The sequence below is a fragment of the Mus musculus genome, chromosome 9, assembly GCF_000001635.26.
Source record: "Mus musculus strain C57BL/6J chromosome 9, GRCm38.p6 C57BL/6J".
NCBI lineage: Eukaryota > Metazoa > Chordata > Mammalia > Rodentia > Muridae > Mus > Mus musculus.
The window spans coordinates 9,631,270-9,654,923 of NC_000075.6; the positions used below are offsets into that span (position 1 = coordinate 9,631,270).

Sequence of the window (23,654 nt, forward strand, 5' to 3'; positions counted from 1 at the left end):
ACATTTGTGAGTGTGTATATCTGTGTTTGGGAATGTAGACATGAGTTTGGCGTCTTCCTCCATGTAGTGGCTATTCCTGGTTGTCAATTTGACAATATTTGGAATGAACTACAATCCGGAATTGGAAGGCTCACCAGTGACCCTTATCTTGAGGCTTGGAGATCCTTATCTGGATCTTGGTTTGGAGATCTTGAGCCATAGTGGCTATGGATTCCAGAAGATTGAATCTCCGAGTTTAAGGAACACACCTGTCATCTGGGCTACACCTTTTCATCTGGGATTAAGGGTGTGGTGGAACACACCTTTAATCTGGGCTACACCTTCTGCTGGAGACAATATAAGGACATTGGAAGAAGGGAGTCTAGCTCTAGCTCTTGCTCCTTTGCCTGTTTGCTGTGTGAGACTGAGTAACTGCTAGATCCTTGGACTTCCATTCACAGCTGTGACTGAACAATTGTTGGGAATTGGGCTGCCGACTGTAAGTCATCAATAAATTCCTTTACTATCTAGAGACTATCCATAAGTTCTGTGACTCCAGAGAACCCTGACTAATACACTCCATCACTTCCGACTTACACATTGAGGCAACACCTCTCTCTAAGCCTGGATCTCACTGCTTAGGCTTGTTTGGATAGTTACATGCCCAAGAGATTCCATCGCTCCACCTCCTGTGTCCTGCGACATGAAGGCTGACACAATAATCTGACTTCCACTTGAGATTTGGTACCTGAACTGTGGTCCTTGTGCATAATCTGCAATGACCTAACTTGCCAAATCATCTGCTTCGTCCTTCAGTTTCTTCTGTGATGCAAGACTATTCTCAGGATGATGACTTCACCTCCTATAGTTCCCAGCAAGCACCCTTTCACTAGGCAACTTAGGAACCTAGGTCATTTTACAAGCATGGCTTGCGTTTTTTCAACCACCATTACTGTGCACACATCTGTTTCCTCCACAGAAGGAACAGTACTCTCAAGCTAAAATAGAGTTTGATTTTTGCCTTTTGACTTATCAGGTTTATACATAATCCATCAATTTGCTGTCATGGATAATAGAACAGCTATTCTAATATTATTTTGACACTTTATTAAGTTAATGACAGGTACTTGAGTCTTTATACTATGCTCAGACAAACGCTACTATCAGCTGAGTATGTCAGTGTGCTGTGTTCATGCTTTTTTCCCTGGATGTAAGAACAAACTAGATTATTTGCACCCTTTGTTTGTACCCATCACTAACTTCCCATATAATGCAAGGGCTTCTTGGTGTGACTTTCTACAAGGACACTTATGATCCCTGATCAGCTCCAATTTATTTACCCTCCATATCAGTCCATTCATTTTTATCTGAATTCACTGTTTCCTGTGTCTGCAGCAGGTCCTTCTCCTGGAGATCCTCTGTCCTTTTATTCTTGAAAATGTCTTTGCCTTCCTCCTAGATCTGGCTATGGCCCATAAGAGTGAATAATTTGCTTGTGTGTCTATGTTTCTTTAGCATGGACCTTCAGATTTCTGAAGCGTTAAGAATTTTTGGTGGCCCAGTTTTAGTGAAAGGATTTACCACATACAATCTTAAACTATCTCAAAGGCTGTGGTCCAACTTCCATTTAGTAAAGAGACATTTGCCTAAGCATTTCATTAAAAGTAAAAATTTAGAACTTTTGATTTTCTATAATTTTTGATGAAATGATCAACCATGTTTCCTCTAACCATCTGTCCTTATATCATATAGCCTGGCTCCTGATGGACCATGAGGTAGAACTCTGTATTTACTATAATGACTGCTGGCTAAAGGAAGAAAGCATAAAATTCAATGAACAATGGAAAGATTAGTGAGGGGCAATTTCCTTTCGATGTCATTTAAACAGATTAATAAAAGGAATATTCACTCCTTGTAGCTGTATCACCTTGGGCATGGATGAACTGAGTCTACTTTTATGATAATATAAAATTCATTTTTCACCTGTAAGTCCCCTTAAGTTGTCCCTGTTGTACAATGAAGTGGCTGAGGAATGAAATGGGTTCAGAATGTGTATTTGTGGATATAAGCGCTGTATGAAGCAAGAGGAAACAAGTGGGGTGCTTTTGAATGGCTTGCATCTCACCATTATTTCCGTTTCCATCAGCTTTCAACAGCAGAATGATGGGTCTGCTGGGAACTTGGAAGAAAGTCACAGCATACACAGGTTTCTGGCTTTGTCACTCCATCATTTTATCATCTATGGGATGTTGTCAGAGATAATTTTATCCTATGAATACATCTTTAAAGCAAAGCTTTGAAGAAGTAATCTTTGTTTCTGATTTACTGTCTGCATATTGGTAACATTTTGTCAGTTCCCTTTCTTTCTTATCTTTCATTCTCCTCTTATTTTTATTTAAATATTTGTGAAGGATACACTGTATGCCATGTTCTGGTATGTTTATTTTATCAGATATTATTGTACTTCAGATACTGTGAAATATAGGATACATTTAACAAAAAATATAGCCCTAAAACTGTGTTGTACACATTTCATTAAAAAAAGATATTTAGGCTGCGCAGTGGTGGGCATGCTTTTAATCCCAGCATTAGGGACACAGAGGCAAGCAGATCTCTGAGTTTGAGTGTATCCTGATCTACTGATTGAGCTACACAGAGAAACCTTGTCTTGAAAAAAAAGAAAAATGAAAAATAAAGCAAAGGAAAAAAAAACATGTTTTAGATTAAATTCTTTCTTAGTTACTTCCTCATTGCTTTGATGAAATTTCCTTACAAAGGCACTCAAGGAAGAAAGGGTTTATTTTTGGCTTACAGTTTCAGGTGACTCCAGCCTATCATGGTGAGAAAGGCATGGCAGGAAATCCATGTTGTTTTAAGAGGAGCCAAAAGCTGCTACTCAAATTACATCTGCATTTGGAAAAATGAGTAGGTCCAGACTATAAAGCTTCAATCCTGCCCCCAGTGATCTACTTGTTTCACCAAGCCTCAGTCTCTTAAAGATTTCACATTTTTCCAGACAGTACCACTAGCTGAGGACCAAGTGTTCAAATACCTGAGCCATGACACAGTCTACTTTGATTTCTGTTATTCATCTTCTTACTCCAGGATCTATCATTCTGCTTTCTTCTTAGGGTTTTCTATAAATAATAGCAAAAGAAAGTATGTAGATTTTTTTTTCCTTAAAAAGTTTTATTATTTTTAATTGATAAACATTTTTTTCTACAATATATTCAGATCACAGTTTCTCCTCCCCCACCCCAGATTTTCCCACATTCATCCTTCCTAATTCCATACCTTCTTTTACTTTTTTTATTTTCTTTTTTAGAAAACAAGCAGGCTAATAAAACAAAGAAACAATAAAACTATGTATCTTTAAAGCAAGATGTTGAAAAAATCATCTTTGTTTCAGATTTCCTGTTTGTAAATAGTATGAGAAACCCACACATCATAAAAACACAATTATTTATTATCAATAAAAGGAAACATGGTTATAGAGACTGAGGCCTACCAATTTTCTCTGAGGCAAAACTACTTACTATTGGTCATTATGTGTTCACCTCAAACACTTGTATGGTTCCCCAAATGGACCTGGATAGCTAAAACAATCTTATTAACAGAGTCTAAGGCATCATACTACCTAATTTCAAATCATTTAATTAAGCTAAGGTAATCAAAATATTATGTTGCTGCCGCCATGACAATAGTAGATGAATGGAACAGAATAAAACAACCAAGTCATGTATATATAGTAAAGTGAGTTTTCAGAAGATGCTAAATAAATACAGAATGGGGCATGATTAATCAATTTAGTAAATGTCAAAGGAAAAATTGATGTCCAGAAATGAAAGGACAAAATTGGATATTTATTACCATAACAGACTTTGAATTATCACATGAGAGTTTGAACTGGATTAAAGATTAAATATAAGATATGAGTCTATGAAACTTCTAGAAAAACATCATGTGATAAACATTTCAGTGTCACTCTTGACAATTATCATTATTGCTTTTATTGTTGTTTAGGAAACAAACAAAAATATGTAAAAGTGAATCAAAATTAAAAGCATTACGAAATGGTCACAGGGCAAAAAAGCCAGAGGTCCAGGATCAGATGTGTCTAAGATAGGGAACATAGATAGTTTGATAGCAATAATACCCAAAGCCAAATAAAACTAGTAAAAGCTAAAATATGGGTCTCCATAGAAGATCTACAAATGGTTAGTAGACTTTTCAGAGAGAACTGAGTATCTAAATTCTTAGAGGAATATAAATAAAACCCATAAAGAAATATCATTTATATCTTCTGGCATGGCTGTTATGAAAAAAAAAAAAAAGAGTACAGATAACAGGTAGTGGCAATGCAGAGAGAAAATGCTGAAGTTGTACACTGCCAGTAGCAGAGGAAACATCTTCAATGGTGAAGAAAAACAGTCATCAAGTTCCATCAGCTGCTGTTTCCTGTACAAGACCTGCTTAAAATGAAGCCAGTTAAAAATGCCATCATTGAGGTGGGGGACATATTGGAAGCTGATGGCTGCTGGGGAATGGAACTCACTCTCACACCCTCACTGGATGAGCCTTTATCCATATGCTGCACCTATTGGACTCAGCAAGTTTAAACAAACTAACCTACTAATTTGAATAAATAATTGATAAAAGAAGACATGAATTTGGAGAAGGGTGTGGTGGTGTGTTAGAGAAATTGAAAAGGGCCTGTAAAGGATTAACATGATCAAAATTATTAGACACGTGTATGAAAGTTTCAAAGTTTCCTACGCGTATGAAAGACACATGTAGGAAGACAAAAACATTCTGAAACTCATCTGAATGACTGAATAAAGGAAACAATGCAGCATATCACCACAAGATATTATAAAGTTTTAAAATATATGGCCCCGCCCCTTGTAATAGTATGAACAAAGGTAGGAGATATGATAAGGCATCATAAACTGAGCTAGAGCTGCATATAAAGTAGTACATGAGTGCTTACAGATAAGAGCTTTAAAAATAGACTACATAGGAGCAAAGACTAGGATGGTGATTTTTATTGATAAGTACAATTGATAAATCCGGAGGATTAAACTATAGCTGAGGTCAGGAGTTAATTTTGTGTATTTGAAATATTTAATAGTAGATTGCAGGTTCTCTTATTGTGAAGGAAAAAAATGGGGTGAGACTGTAGGTCAAATTGTTTCCTGCAGTGATCAGTCAGTGTATACATACGCCAGAACATGTGTACAATGCAATTTATACAACAGGAGCACCTGCTATCTTGAGAGTATTTATGTGACTATTGAAAAATTCCTTAAGATTTCAAGTCCCTGGCAAAGATCACCTTAACATAACCTCATTTTCTCATTAACCAGTTGACTCAGTGGGTAATGATGATGTCTCTTGAGTTTTCTGCTAGCTTCAAGGTAAATTGCTTCTACTTGTCATGATTAAATTGGAGCTTATCATCTTTCCCTTAAAGGATCATGTCTTCAGTGATCTCTATTTTGGACAATTTCCCAAGTTCTGACACTATATTTCTGGCAGTTTTGCTGAAATTATTCCTAATTCTTCATTTTCCTCGGTCATATCTGTTCACCAAATCCTGACTATTTTCCTCTATCTTATTACATTTGTTGACCACATCACACTAAAGCAATTCAGAAGTGTCTCCATAATATATATTTGCAGTTCAGGTAGCAGTCTCTTCACCCAGCTGGACAATGATTCGTGAATGTGGGTACCAATGCCTCCTGCACAGAGTTCAACCATGGTTAATCTTAAGACCTCATGCCAAAGTTGCAAGCCTTCTTTCATTATATTTGAGCTTCAGACAATTGTTTATTTTATTTTTATGTTGGTTAACTCAGACATTGACTGATGTTTACTGATCTCAATAACCCAACACTAGACACATTACAATTAGCTTGCCTTCCTGATTTCTTGAATCTCTCATTTGCCTACAGATTTTTCACTTGTGTCTGGCTTTCTTGGTTTGGAATTAATTATTAACTTTAATCATGGTCTATGGAAGGAGAAGCTGAGTGTTATATATGGAGCTGTGCCTTTTGGTTTTGTATACAATATATATTTAAGTATCTTAATATTATGGTAACTTAGGACAAAATCAAATAGCTCAGTACTTTAGTGAACCACAATGTTGCAAAGATAAGTAGAATAGTTTTAGGGTCATTGCTATTCAACCAGGTATTATACCAAATTGCTTTGGCTGTGACTCAGTCTTTACATTGTAATATCCCACAGAGAAACAGCTGATTGATAAATTGATTTCTTTAGCCAGTCTATACAATATGCCAAGAAGTGTAGTGGAGGCTTATGTTATGAGATGAACAAGGGCTAAGGATTAGCATAATAACTGAAAGCAAACATGTATATTTAATTATAAGTGTGATTAAAATGTAGACTTCATCTGGTTGTTCTGGGGATTAAATGAACAGATGTAATTAAGGGCTTAAAGCCATGTCTGGCAAATATGTTTTTTGTTGTTGTTGTTTTTTTTGTTTTGTTTTTATAAATATTTGTTTTTAATTTTACAATAGCTTTAATTATGTTGGCATGCTAGGGTGCTATGGAATTTCCCATGTATAAATAGTACTTGTCCATTCACAGACTTCCATGGGGTTTCAACAAGAAATTTATACTACTGGTTAGTTGTCTACACATTAAAAAACAAAACCAAAAACCAAACCAAAACAAAACAAAAAGAACTTACCATATTTTATGTTCAGACTATGATAGGAACAATAAGAAAAAGGACAAATATTTCCATGTCTCAAAAACTGACATTTATTGCTGCGTGTCATTTAAGCACCAAGAGCATTCAAATGAATTGACTTTCTACAATTCCTGTCTCATTCATTTATTTGTGCTATAAAGATGGATACAAAATTTTGTTTGAAATACAGAAACATTTAGTCAGGTTGCTAGGATCTTTCCAGGGAGTATATAGAGTAGGAGGACATTGTGTCCTGTGCACGTGACCAGGATAGTGACAAGGTACAGGATGCATCGATTTCCCAAAAGTAAAGGTCCTAAGAGCAAAGTCATGAGAGAAGTGGTATTCCAAGTTATCACAGATTTGACGATTACACATTTTTGTAGTCCTTGGAAAATTGGTAAGCCATAAATATTAAATTTTAATGAAACAAATCATCCTCTTTTATAATTTCATAAGATACAGGAAAAGAGCTCTGAAACCAGTTGAGGGCTGGAATTATCAGAAGATCATAATAGATTTTTATTTTTAAGTACTCTAAGGAGTGTCTGGTAGATTATACATGCTGGCTGTATTTGAAATGGGCTTGGTAGTGCCTGTGAGTATGTATATGTAGCTAGGCTGTAGACATGGATGTTTGAATGATGATTTGAAAATGTAGATTATATTACCTGACTCACAGAGACCTTGGAAATACTGATTCCTTTGCTTTGTCACAAATGTTGTATACATGATTTTCGACGTAGGCTGTCACCAGAGTTATGTCTACTTTGTCCTCTGATGTGAGTCACAGAGAACGCTTTTCTCGGTGTGTTTAGTGCATACTTGATAAACTCACACATGGCCCCAATTTTGGTGATATTGGAAAGTTTGGCATATTGAAAAACTTTAGTTGTACACAAGGAACTCATCTAAGCAAGATATTACTATACTTCAGATTTTTGGAGGTCAGCCATTGATTACAATGACCATGGGCTGTTCCTACATCTCTATTTTATGCACGCTTACTTAATACCTTTGTGAAAGCAAGTTGTTGTGTGACATGCTTGAGGAGAAATTTGATATCAATTTGTCAAGCATGATTTAGAAATAATGAAATTCTCTTGCCCAGGATCTGATGGCATGAACCCAAGTGACACACAGGTGCTAATGCTGCAGGTTCATTCTGACCCTGCTTCTTCTTTGACTCACTAAACAAGGACATTCTCCTGTGAGTTACAGCCAAGGCTGTCTATTTCCTTAGAGGCTATTGGGACTCCCATCAAAATAATTAAATGATAAAAATGGATCTGGTCTAATTGAATTCAGTATTAACTAAGAGTCATCACCTTAGGGTAGGTTTAGCCCCAACACTTAATATTCTGCTCAGTGGCTTGACTTCATGGCAGTATTGTAGCTGTTGTCAGTGTCAGCTTAAAGCTTACAAAAATTTTTCCTACTTAAAAGAGAGAATGGAAGTTGGGGATGTGCCTGGAATTAAGAGCAACACAGATGTTCATGTTGACCACTGATGAGCTTTCAAAGCCTGACATCTTAGCATCAAGTAAAAATCAATTCAGCCAGTCATGGTAAAACTGATTTCAAACAAATAAATAAAATAAAAGCAACTTTTGCTTTCCTTTTAAAGGTTTTATTCTTCAAAAGGAACTCAACTATAGTCCTACTCTATCCTCCTTAGGAAAAGGTTTTAATGAACATCAGTAGGAATCACAAGCCTCTGACATAGAAGTTACCTGAAAATTGATTTTTTTTTTTTAAATTTGGTTGGCCTCTCTAAGGGCAGAATTTCCTAACTCTCTTTGCTGTGAAGCCCTGAGCTCACCTTCCTATTGTTTGAGCAAGTGAAGCTAAGAGCTGTGGTTGAGCCTTCCATCTCATTTCACTGGGCCTCTGAAAGACAATCTAATGTTGAAATTGGCCCATTATCTAGAGTTGTTTAATTTGTGCCTGGAAATGACTTAGAAAATAAGATTTGATTAAAAAGTTATGCCAGAGATCCATTTGCAGTGTTACAAAGCAAAGCTGGTTTATTCCTACAAGCCAGATAGAATCACAACCCCCAGACTCTCCTCACTCAGTGAAAAAGTGAGAGCAAGCAAGAGGCCATAACACTAAGATATTATCTGCTATTGCTCTTGTTTTGTATCAAGTGGATCTTGCAGTCAGGAATTACAAGCACCATTGCAAAGTATTTTAAGAATTAATACACATTTTCTCTACCCTGAAATGGCTATTAACAACAGAGAAGCATATGGTGCAGCGAGTGTTATAACAATGACAGTGTCAGAAGCTGATGGAGACAAGATGTGGATACGCTTTCTGCATTCCCCGAACCCACCTGCATGATCTGTCTCTCTAACTACTTCCTTTCTTCAAAGTCACTGTAAACATTGCCTTCCTCAGTATTGTTCCAGTCTACTGACACTGCAACTTTGGCCCTTCAGAATTGAGAAGAAAATATGATCCTCTGGTTGTACAAGCTCACTCCTGAGTATGTACTGAAGACACAGGTTTTGTAAAAATTTCATTGCTTTTTTAGTGAAAACATGATGCTTTATCTTTCTTGTGTTGCAAGGTCAAGAGAGATGAAATACCAAGAGCACCAAGAGGGAAATAAAACAACCAGTGTGTGGGATTGATATTGGGGTTCACTCATTCGCTCTGTTAAAGATGGATCCAGGAGCAGCAGGTGTCAGACAAGGAGAACAGAGAGCATGGAATGGAGTTCTGGGACCCTTGTCAAGATCTAGTCAGTGACAGGGGTCAGAGCACATCTATTCACATGTTTTGAGAAGATATACTATGAAGGCCCAGGCTTTGCCTTTGTATGGTGAGTATATTCCCTGCGGCGTTGGAGATCTGAGGTTCTTATAAAAATTTAAAGGTCTGAAGATCATTATCTTCATGGTACAAGAAAAGCATTAATTGAGTTCAACATGAGAGCCAGCTTAAAACATAATGAGTCTTAATTTAATCTTAGTTTTAATATTTGCAATATATATCCATATACACAGGTGTAAAGTGACCATCACAGATAAGAGATGGTTAAAAGTTGAACCTTATTTACATTTACCAGCATAACATGCTTAAAAGAACAGGGAAACACTGCTGCCCATAGCCTGAGCCCATCTCAGCACTCCCATGCCTTTACATCAGATTGTTGTGGTAGCTCATGCTCTTCAAGTCTTTTTAATAACTATGCCTCTGGCTAATGGCAGCTTCCTGGCCATTTTGGATGCTTAGTGGTCTATATTTGGGAGAAAGTCATTGGGAGGAAGTAGCCTCAGATCCTGTACACAAAGGCCCCTGGAGAGTAATTTGTGGTTTAGGCATAGGTACACAGTCTACAGTTTAGAATGTTGGAATGGAAATGATCATAATGGTGAAGGGCAGAGCCGTGATGGTGAAGGACTCCAAGTAGGTACATTCAAATGAACCTCTGCAGTTTTCTTGCAGTGTGAGAAAGGAAACCAGTGGACAGAAGCCAGAAGCACATGGGATATTATCAACTGGAGGCACAAGTCTAAGTTCACCTGGATCTATGGCCAAGCAATGACTCAGGAGAACACCTGTCATTTTGTAACTGTTGACTAGGAACTATCTGGACATTAGAAATGCCATGGTGCCCAGGCACACTGGAAAATGGCTCAGCCATCAAGGTTCCACACCAGTAGCCCCGTTTTTTGTTTTGTTTTGTTTTGTTTTTATTTTTGTTTTTGTTTTTGCTTTTGTTTTTGTTTTTGTTTTGTTCTGTTTTGTTTTTTTACTTATTTTTTTTCTGTATGCTTGATTTCTTACTGTGTAGCAAATTCCTGGCATATTATAATAAATTACAATTGTTGACTTAGTTGACTCGTGCATTTAAATAACTATCACTTCTAGTTTACTACAGATTTTTAGCTTTCAGGCATTTTCATCTTCCCTTCAGTAACTCCTTCCATGTTGCTCTTGTCCATAGGGCATCAACAATAATATATATTGTGAGCACACACACACACACACACACACACACACACACACACACACACACAGAGAGAGAGAGAGAGAGAGAGAGAGAGAGAGAGAGAGAGAGAGCGCTAATGGGCACATTCCAACAGGGAAGTAAAGTAGGGGAGTGCTGTTTTGGAAAGGTTAACCTAAGTAGCAAGTCTCGTTAATTGAGATGACAAAAGCTGACATAGTAGATATTCTTATAGGTTTTTTATGGCTGGAAAGAATTGCCTCCCTGGCTCCAATGTACTGAACTCAGAAGCTCTAAGATCATCTGCCTTTATTCTTGTATTTAACAACCAAGAGAAGTGAAGCACCTGGGTAACAAGAGTATGTCATTATGGAATCTCAATAAGACCAAATTGTCTCCAGGTGTCTTTTAAGTTTTTAATACTGTTTGTCCAGTATCAAATATCTTTGCAACCTATCTGATTGAATGTAAAGGTTTAATTTGCTCTTGGCCAAGTTCGAATCTACAAGCACAGTTCAAGTGTTTATTTATTATCTGTATTGATGGTAAGGCTGAGGACAACATAACATTAACCATCCCTAGGACACAAAAACAATATTTCTCCTCGGTTCTGAAGAAACTCAGCATGTTGAGGGAGATCAGCGTGGGAAGGAGCACACCTATATCAGTATGCACGATGCAAAATGAGGATGTATCCTGGCCACTTGACATAAAGTCTGGCTCTTGAATGATGCTCAGACTATATGCACTATATGGGAAGAGACAGGAATAATGAAGATAACAAGGTTGGTGCCAAGCAAGCTAATCTTTTGTGAATGACTTGAGCTCAGGAAAAGTCTAAGAGCAGGACAGGTGACAGTCATTCCAGACAGCTGACTGGCATGCATGTGAATCACTGCTCTGGTCAATTGACTTCTGTTATCTTAGTTTTCCTTGTGTCATTTGTTTAATGACAACAGTGAAACTCATAGGATAAAGTTCTTACAGGGATAAAATAGGATAAAGCAAATGAAATGCTCTTTTCAAGAATGCCTTTCTTTTCCAGAATAAGTTATTTTGTGGTCTGCAGGAGCCATGTATAGGGAAGATAGGGCTGAGGTCACTTTACTCTGCCCAGTAGCCAGGCATGCATGCACAGTTGGGATGAATTTACCATGTGGTCAGAGCCAAATACTTACTTCATTTTTCTCTCCTCTTTCTCTATGAATGGGATTTATACTTTTAGATCTTGCTGGAGCTAGGGGGAACCATGAAGACATGACTAGGGATCAACAGTGATGTGAGGTAGTAGGTGCATGGGTGACTTATGGACACAGATAAGTGGAGTACATTGTCCTTTCTTTACTTCCCTCTGTCACATGACAAAAGTACTCTTCCAGCGGCTGGGTACTACATAAGCTTGAAGCCTAGGATGAAGATGAGATGGAGCATGGCAGTGATTGACCTATGGGAGAAACACACCTCAAGAAAGTGACAGGTAGGGCTGTTTGCAGCAGAACCTAGCCTCATTCTCAGTGGTTGTTTGATTTTACCATGTTGGTTTACAGACAGAACTCAACAGGTAAAACTTGTCTATTCATTCTGTTTATATCTGGAGTTTGTGGTTTTGGAGTAAGCTCCATACAAGGATGACTTTTTTCTTTTGTTCAGTTTACATTCTATGAATGTCAGGGTTTCACATAGCTACTTCCACTTAGCAGAGGAATAAGTCATGATGAGATTGAACATCTCATTTTTTTTACTCCATTTATTTTTTTGCAATATACCTTTTCTATATTTAAATCTTCTAGTCTAATGTGATCTATCTTACAGATGAATCTTTATCTGTGACCTATCACTGACCAAAAGAAAGGATCCAAATTTTAATGTGCAGTGTTTTCACCTTCAGTACACAAGAATAATTGCTACTTTAGTATCAACAGAATGGTTTTGAGGCAAAAAAAAAAAAAACAAAACAATTTTTAGTAAAATTTCCATATTAATAACAGAATATTTGTTTAATATAAAGTTGTGTAATTAATAAATAAAGTAATAGGGAAAAGAGTGAGCAGTCCTTAGGTTTTAAAAGACAGTGTCTCATGTAACACAGGCTGTTCGCAACTATGTAGCTGAGGCTGGCTTTGTATTACTGATACATCTGCCTTCCTGTCTCAAGTTTTGGGATTATGTGTGTCTGTCCTAAACATACTTAGTTCAAGAAGAGCTTGTACAACAGTATTCTTTTGGCAAATAGTCATTTCACATAGTGGTGGTTGCATACAGAGGCTGCAGTTATGTGTATCATGCACTTTGACTGCATATTCATCTTTGTCTCTTTTGCTCTTTCTCTTCCCACCCTCTCCTGCTAGCCCACATCCTATCCCCTAACGGCCTTGACTCTCAAGTCATATTCACCTCTGCATTTGTGTTTAGACACAAAAGTCTTGGCTCTACTTCTGAATTTGGATTATTTTTGATTAATAGGATCTCTATTTCATCAATTTTCTTGCCAACAACATAATTTCATTGTTTATGGCTGATTAAAGCTCTATTGTGTATCTATGTCACATTTTCTTTGTCCAGTCAGCTGATGGCCACCACCTTGGCTGTCCATATTTTCACTACTGGGAACAATGTGGCTGTAAACCCAGATGTTCAGGAATCACTCTATTGCATGCTGATTTAGATTACCTGGGACATATTCTAAGCACAGTTTTCTTTTTACATAAACAGGTTGAACTGGCAAAAAGAATACACACAGAACAAAACTTTTTGTCATTCAAAAAATTAAGGAAGCAATTATTTTAAATATTTATTTTACTTGGGAACAAAACACCCATTTAAGGAGTTACAGAGACAAAGTCTGGAGCTGAGACAAAAGGATGGATCATCTAGAGACTGCCATATCCGGGGATCCATCCCATAATCAGCTTCCAAACGCTGACACCATTGCATACACTAGCAAGATTTTGCTGAAAGGACCCAGATAGAGCTGTCTCTTGTGAGACAATGCCGGGGCCTAGCAAACACAGAAGTGGATGTTCACAGTCAGCTATTGGATGGATCACAGGGCCCCCAATGGAGGAACTAGAGAAAGTACCCAAGGAGCTAAAGGGATCTGCAATCCTATAGGTGGAACAACAATATGAACTAACCAGTACCCCCCCAGAGCTCGTGTCTCTAGCTGCATATGAATCAGAAGATGGCCTAGTCAGCCATCAGTGGAAAAAGAGGCCCATTGGTCATGCAAACTTTATATGACTCAGTACAGGGGAACGCCAGGGCCAAGAAGTGGGAGTCGGTGGGTGGGGGACCGTGTGGGGGACTTTTGGGAATAGCATTGGAAATGTAAATGAAATAAATACCCAATAAAATAAATTAAAAAACTTAAAATAAAAATGTGTTTTTGTGTGTATGTGGTATGAGTGCATATATGTATGTATGAGTGTGTATAAGTGTGTGTGTTTGTGAATGTGCATAGTGTGAGTATATGTATGTATATGTGTGTATGTGTGAAGTGAGTGTATGTGTGTTTGTGTATGAGTATAGTATGAGTGTATGTATGTGTTAGTTTGTGTATATATGTATGTATGCATGTATTTATGTATGTGTCTGTATATGTGCAGGAGTATATGTATGTATGTGTTTGTGTGTGGTACAAGTATATATGTATAAGTGTATCTATGCATATACATATGTATGCATGAGTGTGCATGTGTGTGTTTGAGTGTATGTATTTGTGTCTAAGTCTGTTTGTGACTGTAGGTGCTCTTGAGGTCTAGAAGAGGGTGTCAGATCCCATGAAGCTGGAGTTACAGGTGGGGTGAGTTTCCTCATACAGTTGGTGGGAAGAACCTCTGCCGAAGCAACAAACAGTTCTTAATGTCTGAGCCACCACTTACAATCACTTACGTAGTTACAGTAGCACCAAACTATGGTATTTATTGGTGACAAATCAGCCCTCAAGTCAATAATAATAGCTGAACTATGAGTATGCAAACTAGTGAGACTGAAGGCAGAAGGAAAGGGAAGGGGAAGTTTTGTTTTTGGTGTCATTGAGGTGGGGCCATTCCTGAGGGACAGTGTAGTCCTCACAATGGTCTGGGTATTGCAGATAGAGGGGGGTTTGAAATTCATGGTCAGAAGTATTAAATGAGAAAAAGAATATTATTAAAAATAATGAAAGATGAGCTAAGCTGGCGTCTGCATTGTCACTATATTCAAATTAGAGCTGAAGACTGCGTTAATATAATTAGAGGCAACTCCCAGTGGAAATTAGCAAACTCAGAATAATGTAAATGTTTTTTAATGACTGTTGAGATTTTGTGAGTGATACCCTCATTAGTAAAGATAATGGTTCAGAATAATACTTCCAGTTCCATTCAGTGAGATACTGGGTTTGGTATGGTTTTTCTTTTTTCATTTAAATCTCAGCCTGGGAGGAAGAAGAATGCTATTCAGCTAACCACCACAGACATTCATGTAGGCATGTAAGTCACTCTTAACTAACTTGGTTACAAAGTTTGCTTGGATGAAACTCCTGCAGCCTCTTGGAACTTTCTGTAATGATTAAATCACCTCTGCTTGAGTGATTGATCCTAGTGACCACTCATTACATGTGACTGCAGCATTTGAAATAGAGCTCGTGCAGACTGAGGATCTGAACTGTTCATTTTGTAATGTTTATATGCATTCATCCAGTATTTCATAAATGCATACAATGTGTTATGACTATCCCCTTCCTTCTCCCATCTTCATGTACTGAAGTAGAAACTTCTAGTTCTTTGAAAACTTATGTCAGATGATGTTTTGCTGGGGCACACAGGTGAAAGGATTCCTTGCTAAAGCAAACATGTGAAAAATTGTTTTCCCATAGCAGACACGGAAAAGGACAGTTGATGAAAGAGTGTACATATGACCCTAAAGACAATGGGGAATAGGCACTGAGCCTTGGTTTGGTTTTCTCTGCCTTGTTATTCTTCACCAAAGACACACATGTATTGGTTTGCCTTATATAGTGTTGTTGAGCTCAACTTGTGATAGCGCCACCATTGAGAGAAACTCACCCAAGAACTGATCTCAAGGTTCCTGCAGCCTCACCTAAGGCTGGTTGGTGAGCCTGATGGTTTCATCAAGGTTGAACTAGAGTTGCCAGCTTGTGCCTGCTGTCTGCTTGCTGAAAGGATTTGGCTGTAGCTTCTGGTTTGTGTCGTATCTGCCTCCCTAGAGCTCCTTGGAGCTACTACGTCATGTTTGATGTTTTCTATGGGTCTCAATTGCTACCCAAGCAGATCAAGCTCACCCCCAAGGAACTATTGCTGAACGAGTCCACCCGACCCATATCTTAATAACTTTTCTCTTCCACTGCTGGGTGGTCGGCTAGCAGAGAGGTTGAACCTTCATTAAATGTCACAAAAAATGTATGCCTACAATTTTACCCTTTTTTAGTTTTCATTTTTGAAAGTCTTATTCAGGTAAGTATCAGCTGCCTTGAGTTCACAAATGCCACAGCCATGTTACATATCAAGGACATCGTTTGACAGCTCCCCTCCTCCCAAGTCTCTGACTCTCATTTTCTTCTGTCTCCTCTTCCAGGATGAGGAGCCCTTTATGAGTTTAACATGTGGATAAATATTTAACGTTGTGCAGTGCAGACCTTTGACCTTGTACTGTGAAGATGCATCACTAAGATTACTGCAGATGCTTCCAGATCATCTTCACAAAACAGTCCTGCTAGGAACAAACTATAAAAATAATTATTCCTGTGAGTGAAAAGTAATGTGGACAATGTTTTCAAGTACATTCCGTGTCTCAAACATGACCAGCTAATTTCCACAGCCACTGATTCAGTTTTTGATTTTGAACCATTTAAACATTCTCACTGCATGCTGGAGGAAACTTCTTCCTTGTTAGAATTTTTGCTTTGCTTTGCCATATTAGAATTGCTTACCCAACAACAATTTCCTTCCCTCTTTTCCTTCCCACAATCCTATCTCTGTATCTATGTCTGGCTTCTGACATTAGAAGGTGTGATGGTTTGTATATCCTTGGACCAGGGAGTGGCACCATCTGAAGGTGTGGCCTTGTTGAAATAGATATGACCTGGTTGGAATGGGTGTGTCACTGTGGGTGTGGGTATAAGATCCTCACCCTAGTCGCCTAGAATTCAGTCTTCCACTAGCAGCCTTTGGATGAAGACATAGAACTCTCAGCTCCTCCTGCACCATGCCTGCCTGGATACTGCCATGTTCCCACCTTGATGATAATGGACTGAACCTCTGAACCTGTAAGCCAGCCCCAATTAAACATTGCTTTTTATAAGACTTGCCTTGGTCATGGTGTCTGTTCATAGCAGTAAAACCCTAACTAAGACAGAAGGTAAGTGTCTCTTTTTGTAAGTGTCATCCCTGTGTAGATTGTTGTCTGTAAGCAGGTGAGGGCAGTTGAAAAAGAAGGAAAAGTGGAAAAAGAAGGTGGGTGGAGAGTTTTGGAGTGGGGACAGAGATAGACAAAGAGGAAGACAGAGACAAATAGACAAGATGCAATCTGTCAGAAAGGAAGACAAACTGGATTCATGAGGCTTGAAATAGCCATGGGTAGCTATGGCTAACATAGAAGAGCAACGGAATAATATAGGGCAGTTTGTCCACTCTAGGTGGGCAGCTTATGTCAAAATCAGTTGAGTTTTGAGTTCTTTGTGTGGATATTGTGGAGATTGAGAATTTACAGTTATAAATCTGACTGATAAATTTTAAGCCTCTGGAGTTTTCTTTATACAGGGCTTGGGTTTAGGGTCAGTCTTGGCAGACTAGCCACAGGGACAGGATGGCAAGGAATGTGAATGGTTCAGTGGCAAGCAAACCTGGGAAACTGGGTCGACCTCCATTTGGCTTGGGGTTGGCCATGGAGGCAGGGAGATTGCCTTTGCCCACATAGATTGATTTTAAATCAGTACAAGCAACACCCTGAGCCAGAATTGCAACCCTTACTCATTGCTCTAAGTGTTTACGATGTTAACTGATCCATAAGAGACAGGGGTTCTCAATAAGGTGTAGGTTTCCTTGCATGCATGCTGCCCAAAGAGCAAAAATTTTCCTGTTACCAGACGTTTGGGGGCCTCTCACTAAGGAAGGGGCCACATGTTGCCAGAAAATTGGGGATTTCCTTTCAGGGTTCTTAGTCTCATTTATAAAATAATTAGAAATGGACTCAGAAGGAAGCATGAGAACAATTTTATTAATTAAAAAAAAAAACATGATAGGCAAACTGTAGCTTTGACAGCTGCCTGGAGGAGGACAGGAAGAAGGACAGAGCCCCACCATTTTGAGTTAGACATAAACAGCTATGTCCAAAAAGGATGATTGCTTCAGAGAAAGAGTGAAAAACTTCCAAGTGCTAGAGAAAACACACATAGATACTGGTCAGGATTTGAAAGAGTGAGACATTTTTTATAGAGCTGAAGAGCAGCCCCTCAGACACTGCACAGAGGGCATTAGAAAGGCTGAGGCAGGAGGATGTCTCAAGTTGGAGGCCAGCCTGGGCTACATAATAAAATACTGTCTCAAATGATGTAAAAATGCCAAGAGTAAGTATAAAAGTAAATTTGTGACTTATAAACCTAGCAATAAATGGTGCCCATCAGCTTTGTTATTTTAGATTCTTGAAAGTGTGCAGATTACTTCCTCATAAGGTAAATCCCACAGAAAGCTAATGAGCTACTGACATGTATTAGAACTGGACTTTCTTTTAATTTATTTTAATTAATTTAGTTTTTTACACTCCATATTTTATTTGGCCCCCATCTCCCCTCCAACTGTTCCACATCCCATACCTCCTACCCACATTACCCATTCTCCACGTGGATGCCACCCCTCCCCCCACGTGGCCTCTAAACTCTCTGGAGCCTCCAGTCTCTTGAGGGTTAGGTGCATCATCTCTGGATAAACACAGACTGGGCAGTCCCCTACTGTATGTGTGTTGGCAACCTCCTATCAGCTGGTGTATGCTGCCTGTTTGGTGGTCCAGTGTTTGAGATATCTCGGAGGTACAGATTAATTGAGACTGCTGGTCCTCTTACAGGATCGCCCTTCTCCTCAGCTTCTTTCATCCTTCCCTAATTCAACAACAGGGGTCAGCTGCTTCTTCCATTGATTGGGTGCAAATATATGCATCTGACTCTTTCAGCAGTTTGTTGGGTCTTTTGAAGGGCAGTTGTGATAGGTCCCTTTTTGTGAGTGCTGGACCTTTTTTTCTTCAGGTTCCTCTCAATTTCCATCCCTGTAATTCTTTCAGACAGGAACAAGTATAGGTCAGAGTTGTGACTGTGGGATGGGAACCCCATTCCTCACTTGATGTCCTGTCTTCCTGCTGGAGGTGGCCTCTATAAGTTCCCTCTCCCTACTGTCAGGCATTTCATCTAAGGTCCATCTCTTTGAGCCCTGAGAGTCTCTCACCTCCAAAGTCTCTGGTGCATTTTGGAGGATCTCCATAACCTTCTATTTCCTGAGATTGCCTGTTAACTTCTAGTCTCTCAAGAATGAAATTGAAGAGGATCTCAGAAAATGGAGAGATCTCCCATGCTCATGGATTGGCAGAATTAACATACTAAAATGGCCATGCTACCAAAGGCAATCTATAGATTCAATGCGATCCCCATCAAAATTCCAACATAATTCTTCAAAGACATGGAAAGAGCAATTTTTCAAGTTCATCTGGAAAGGAAAAAAAAACAAAACAAAACAAAACAAAACCCCAGAGTAGTGAAAACAATCCTTTACAATAAAAGAAAGCCTGGGGGAATCACAATCCCTGACCTCAAGCCTTACTACAGAGCAATAGTGATAAAAACTGCATGGTATTGTTAGAGAGACAGGCAGGAAGATCAATGGGATAGAATTGAAGACACAGAAATAAAACCACACACTTATTGTCACTTGATCTTTGAGAAAGACTCCAAAAACATACAATGGAAAAAAGAAAGCATCTTCAATAAATGATGCTGGTCTAACTGGCTGTCTGTATGTAGAACAATGAAAATAGACCCATATTTGGCACCTTGTACAAAGCTCAAGTCCAAGTGGATCAAGGACTTCAACATAAAACCAGATACACTGAATGTAATAGAAGAGAAAGTGGGAAAGAGCCTTGAATTCATTGGCACAGGGGGAAATTTCCCAAACAGAATTCCAATGGCTCATGCTCTAAGATCAAGACTTGATAAATGGGACCTCATGAAACTGTAAAGCTTCGGTATGGCAAAGGATATAATCAATAAGACAAATCGACAACCTAGAGATTGGGAAAAATTCTTCACTAACCCCATATCTGATAGAATGCTAATATCCAAAATATATAAAGAACTCAAGAAGCTAACCACCAAAAAACCCAAACAACCCAATCAAAAATTGGGGTATAGAACTAAACTGAGAATTCACAAATAAGGAATCTTGAATTGTTGAGAAGCACCTAAAGAAATGTTGAAGCCTGGTGTGGTGGTGCATGCCTTTAGTCCCAGCACTTGGAAGGCAGAGGCAGGCGGATTTCTGAGTTCGAGGCCAGCCTGGTCTACACAGTGAGTTCAAGGGCAGCCAGGCTACACAGAGAAACCCTGTCTTGAAAAACAAGAAAACAAACAAACAAATAAACAAAAAACAAAGAAAGAAAGAAAGAAAGAAAGAGAGAGAGAGGGAGGGAGGGAGGGAGGGAGGGAGGGAGGGAGGGAGGGAGGAAGGAAGAAAGAAAGGAAGGAAGGAAGGAAGAAATGTTGAAAGTCCTTAGTGATCATAGAAATGCAAATCAAAATGACCCTGAGATTCCACCTTACACTAATCTTAATGGCTAAGATGACAACACATGTCGGAGAGGATATGGAGAAAGAGGAACACTCCTCCATTGCTGGTGCAATTGCAAACTGGTACAACCACTCTGGAAATCAATCTGGAGGTTCATCAGAGAATTGGAAATAGATCTACCTGAAGAACCCAGCAATATCACTCTTGGGAATATACCCGAAAGATGTCCCACCATTGCATAGGGGTACCTGCTCCACTATGTTCATAGCACCCTTATTTGTGATAGCCAGAAGCTGGAAACAATCTAGATGTCCCAGGACAGAAGAATGGGTACAGAAAATGTGGTTCATTTACACAATGGGACACTACTAAGCTATTAAGAATGAGGACATCCTGAGTTTTGCAGGCAAATGAATGAAACAAGAAAATATCATCCTGAGTGAGATAACTCGGACCCAAAATGATGTGTATGGTATGTACTCACTAATAAGTGGATATTAGCAAAAAAAAAAAAAAAAAAGTACAGAATACCCAAGATAGAGTCCACAGAACTCAAAAAGTTCAACAAGCTGAAGTGCCCAAGTGAGGATGCCTCAGTCCCATTTGGGAGAGAGAAGAAACCAATCACAAGTGGGGAGGAAGGGAGGAACCTTTGAGGGAAAGTGGAAGGGTGGGGGCAATGTGGGGGAGAGGGGAAACTGAGTGATCTGGTACTGGGTGTGGGAAAAGGACTGAAGCCCTGAAAGCCAGCAGAGCTGGACTGTAAATCTGAAAGTTTGTCTTGTGACACTGATTTTCTTCCCTCAAACTATGCTAGCAAAGATGATTTTGTTTCTTCCCAATGATTTGTTATTTGGTAATTATTTAAGAATGCCTTTCTGTGAAATTTCAAACAGATCAGATTGAAGAGAGTCATGTAACACACTGCATATTCAGTTAGCCGCATTTTAGCCTGTTGGCTCCCTCCTTGAAACAGTTTGTCTTTGAATCAATCTTTGGTCCCCGTCTCCCACCACTTACTTTCTCTCCCCACCCCTCCCAACTCAGCTACACTTTAAAGTAAATGTTTATTTACCATTTTTTATATATTTCTAAAATAATATGATTCAAAACAAAAAGTAATTCCTTTTTATATCTAAAGCAATTACTTTAACATGAACTTATTGCTTTATCTTGGTCATCGAAAATATTTGTTAAGAAATTTTTATTACTTTCAATCACAGTCTTTGTATTCTACATTTTTTTTTCCTAAAGGTCATATTAAAGACAGCATTTGTTCTTCCTGCTCCCTCCATTCCATTATAAACTGGGCAGTGTTACTGCTAATTAATCCCTCATGTTCTCACATAGGATATTTTATTTTCCTGTGCCTTCTGATGCATACATATCCTGTGTGACTGAAGGAGATTGGTTAAACTCATGATTTAGGTTTACTTTGAATTTAACAGTGCTCACACTATATTATATACTGTGTACTGTATCAACTCAGGATGTCAATAATGTAGGAATGACCCATTTTTAGTAATGCTAAAATTAATAAATAGGTTCTAATCACAACCCAAACTCAGATTCATCATTTTTTGTAGTAATTTTTTTTAGCAACCATTGATAAATGTTGCCAGAATCAATATTTCATTAGGGGTTTAAAATGATAATTTTCCAAATTTCTTATTTATTTGCCATGTGCCATTGGAGACATGCTGAAGACCAATCTTCCATCATAAGTTTGCTTATTCACCATCCTTGTTTCCCGGCACTCCTGGAAGTCACAGCTTTATTCTATATAATTTGTGTGTCAGTTATTAACACAACCATTTCTTCTAAAGACCATGAAAATCTTCAGAGTGTGCTAGAGCCTGATTGGGCAAGTTTTCTAGCGAATGAATTTGCAGAAGTCTCAGGGCAGTGTGTGTAAAAGAAAAAGGAAGCGAAGAAGGCAAGAACAGGAAGGTAAGACTATGTGCAGAGTCTTCTGGCTTTCTGTTGCAATCACATGGGCCCAAGTTTACGAAGTGAATCTGCAGACTGTGTGGCCCTTGTGGGGGATGGCAATATATTTGGACAAAGCAAGGGATCACTTCTATCTTGTCAATCTATTAACCTTCAACATTTATACTGCAGGCTACTGCCTTTGTGGACTTTTGCATCTGCCAATACTTGTAAGAACTGGTTAGTTAGACTGAGCCTTGCTTGGACTGTGGCATTATGACTGAAGCATGACTGGCCTGAGAGCATGCTTGGGTAGAGAGAGACAGGCATGCTGTGATGCTAGGAACTCCACATCATGGTATTCCTTAACCTAGTGAGTAGAGATGCTTGAGCATTGTGGGCCTCACTGTCTGGTTGAAAGCTGGGACAAGCAGCATCTCTTCATGCTTTGGGCAGCAGATGAGACCCAGAAATGTTAAGATACTGCCGAGAAGTGCTGATTGCACCTTTCTGTGTTAAATCATCATTGTGCCTTCACACAGCTCATCCTCAGAATGGTTCCTTTTGACACTAGAATATTCAGCAATGAAAATGCATTTGAGCAGCTTTGTAGAAAGTAAACTCTGAGGTGCCGGGGACAGGGACAGATGCACCTATTTGACACATTCCATTTTATTAGCAAGAATAGTCCACACTTCAGTCCTCATGGAGCTGCCGTGTGGTTCAGCTACATTTCTAGAGATGGGGAAATAGGTGTTATGAGCCGGTTTCTGGAACATAGAAAATGTCTACTGCTGGTTTACTTCCACACTGTCGTGAAATCTTTCAGACAGTGATCAGTTCCTGTGAGAGACTAATGTGCAACTTACCACAGAGGTCACTGATGGGGATCCATTAAGTAGAGTTTTCCTTCCTTTTTTAGTTTTCATTGTTTTTAGTAACTAACATTAGTTTATTCTAATTGAGAAGGCAACATAAGAATTTGACCATTTTTGAAAATGTTTTTCTTCTGTGCAAAATATTTAATCATCTGGTGTATGTGTGTGTATGTGTGTGAGACGCACACACACACACACACACACAGAGAGAGAGAGAGAGAGAGAGAGAGAGAGAGAGAGAGAGAGAGAGAGAGAGAAAGAGAGAGAGAGAGTGTGTGTGTGTGTGTGTGTGTATGTGTGTTGGTTCTCCCCTTTCATCATGAGTTTTGGGGATTAAACTAATTTTGTCAGAAATGGCAATAAGCACATTTCCTTGCTAGGCCATTTCATCTATCCCATTCATCCCCAAA

General features: G+C 38.8%; 1 protein-coding gene across 1 annotated transcript in view; it reads right to left on the reverse strand.

Moving 5' to 3' along the window:
* Positions 1 to 2,953: 2,953 nt before the first annotated feature.
* The window catches only part of Cntn5 (contactin 5), a 1,270,553-nt gene continuing 1,249,852 nt past the window's right edge, over positions 2,954 to 23,654 (reverse strand). Inside the window, exon 26 of the mRNA XM_017313363.2 lies at positions 2,954 to 3,116. Within this exon, the coding sequence (XP_017168852.1) occupies positions 3,091 to 3,116 (26 nt within the window). The 3' untranslated portion in view covers positions 2,954 to 3,090. The remainder of the gene's footprint in view (positions 3,117 to 23,654) is intronic.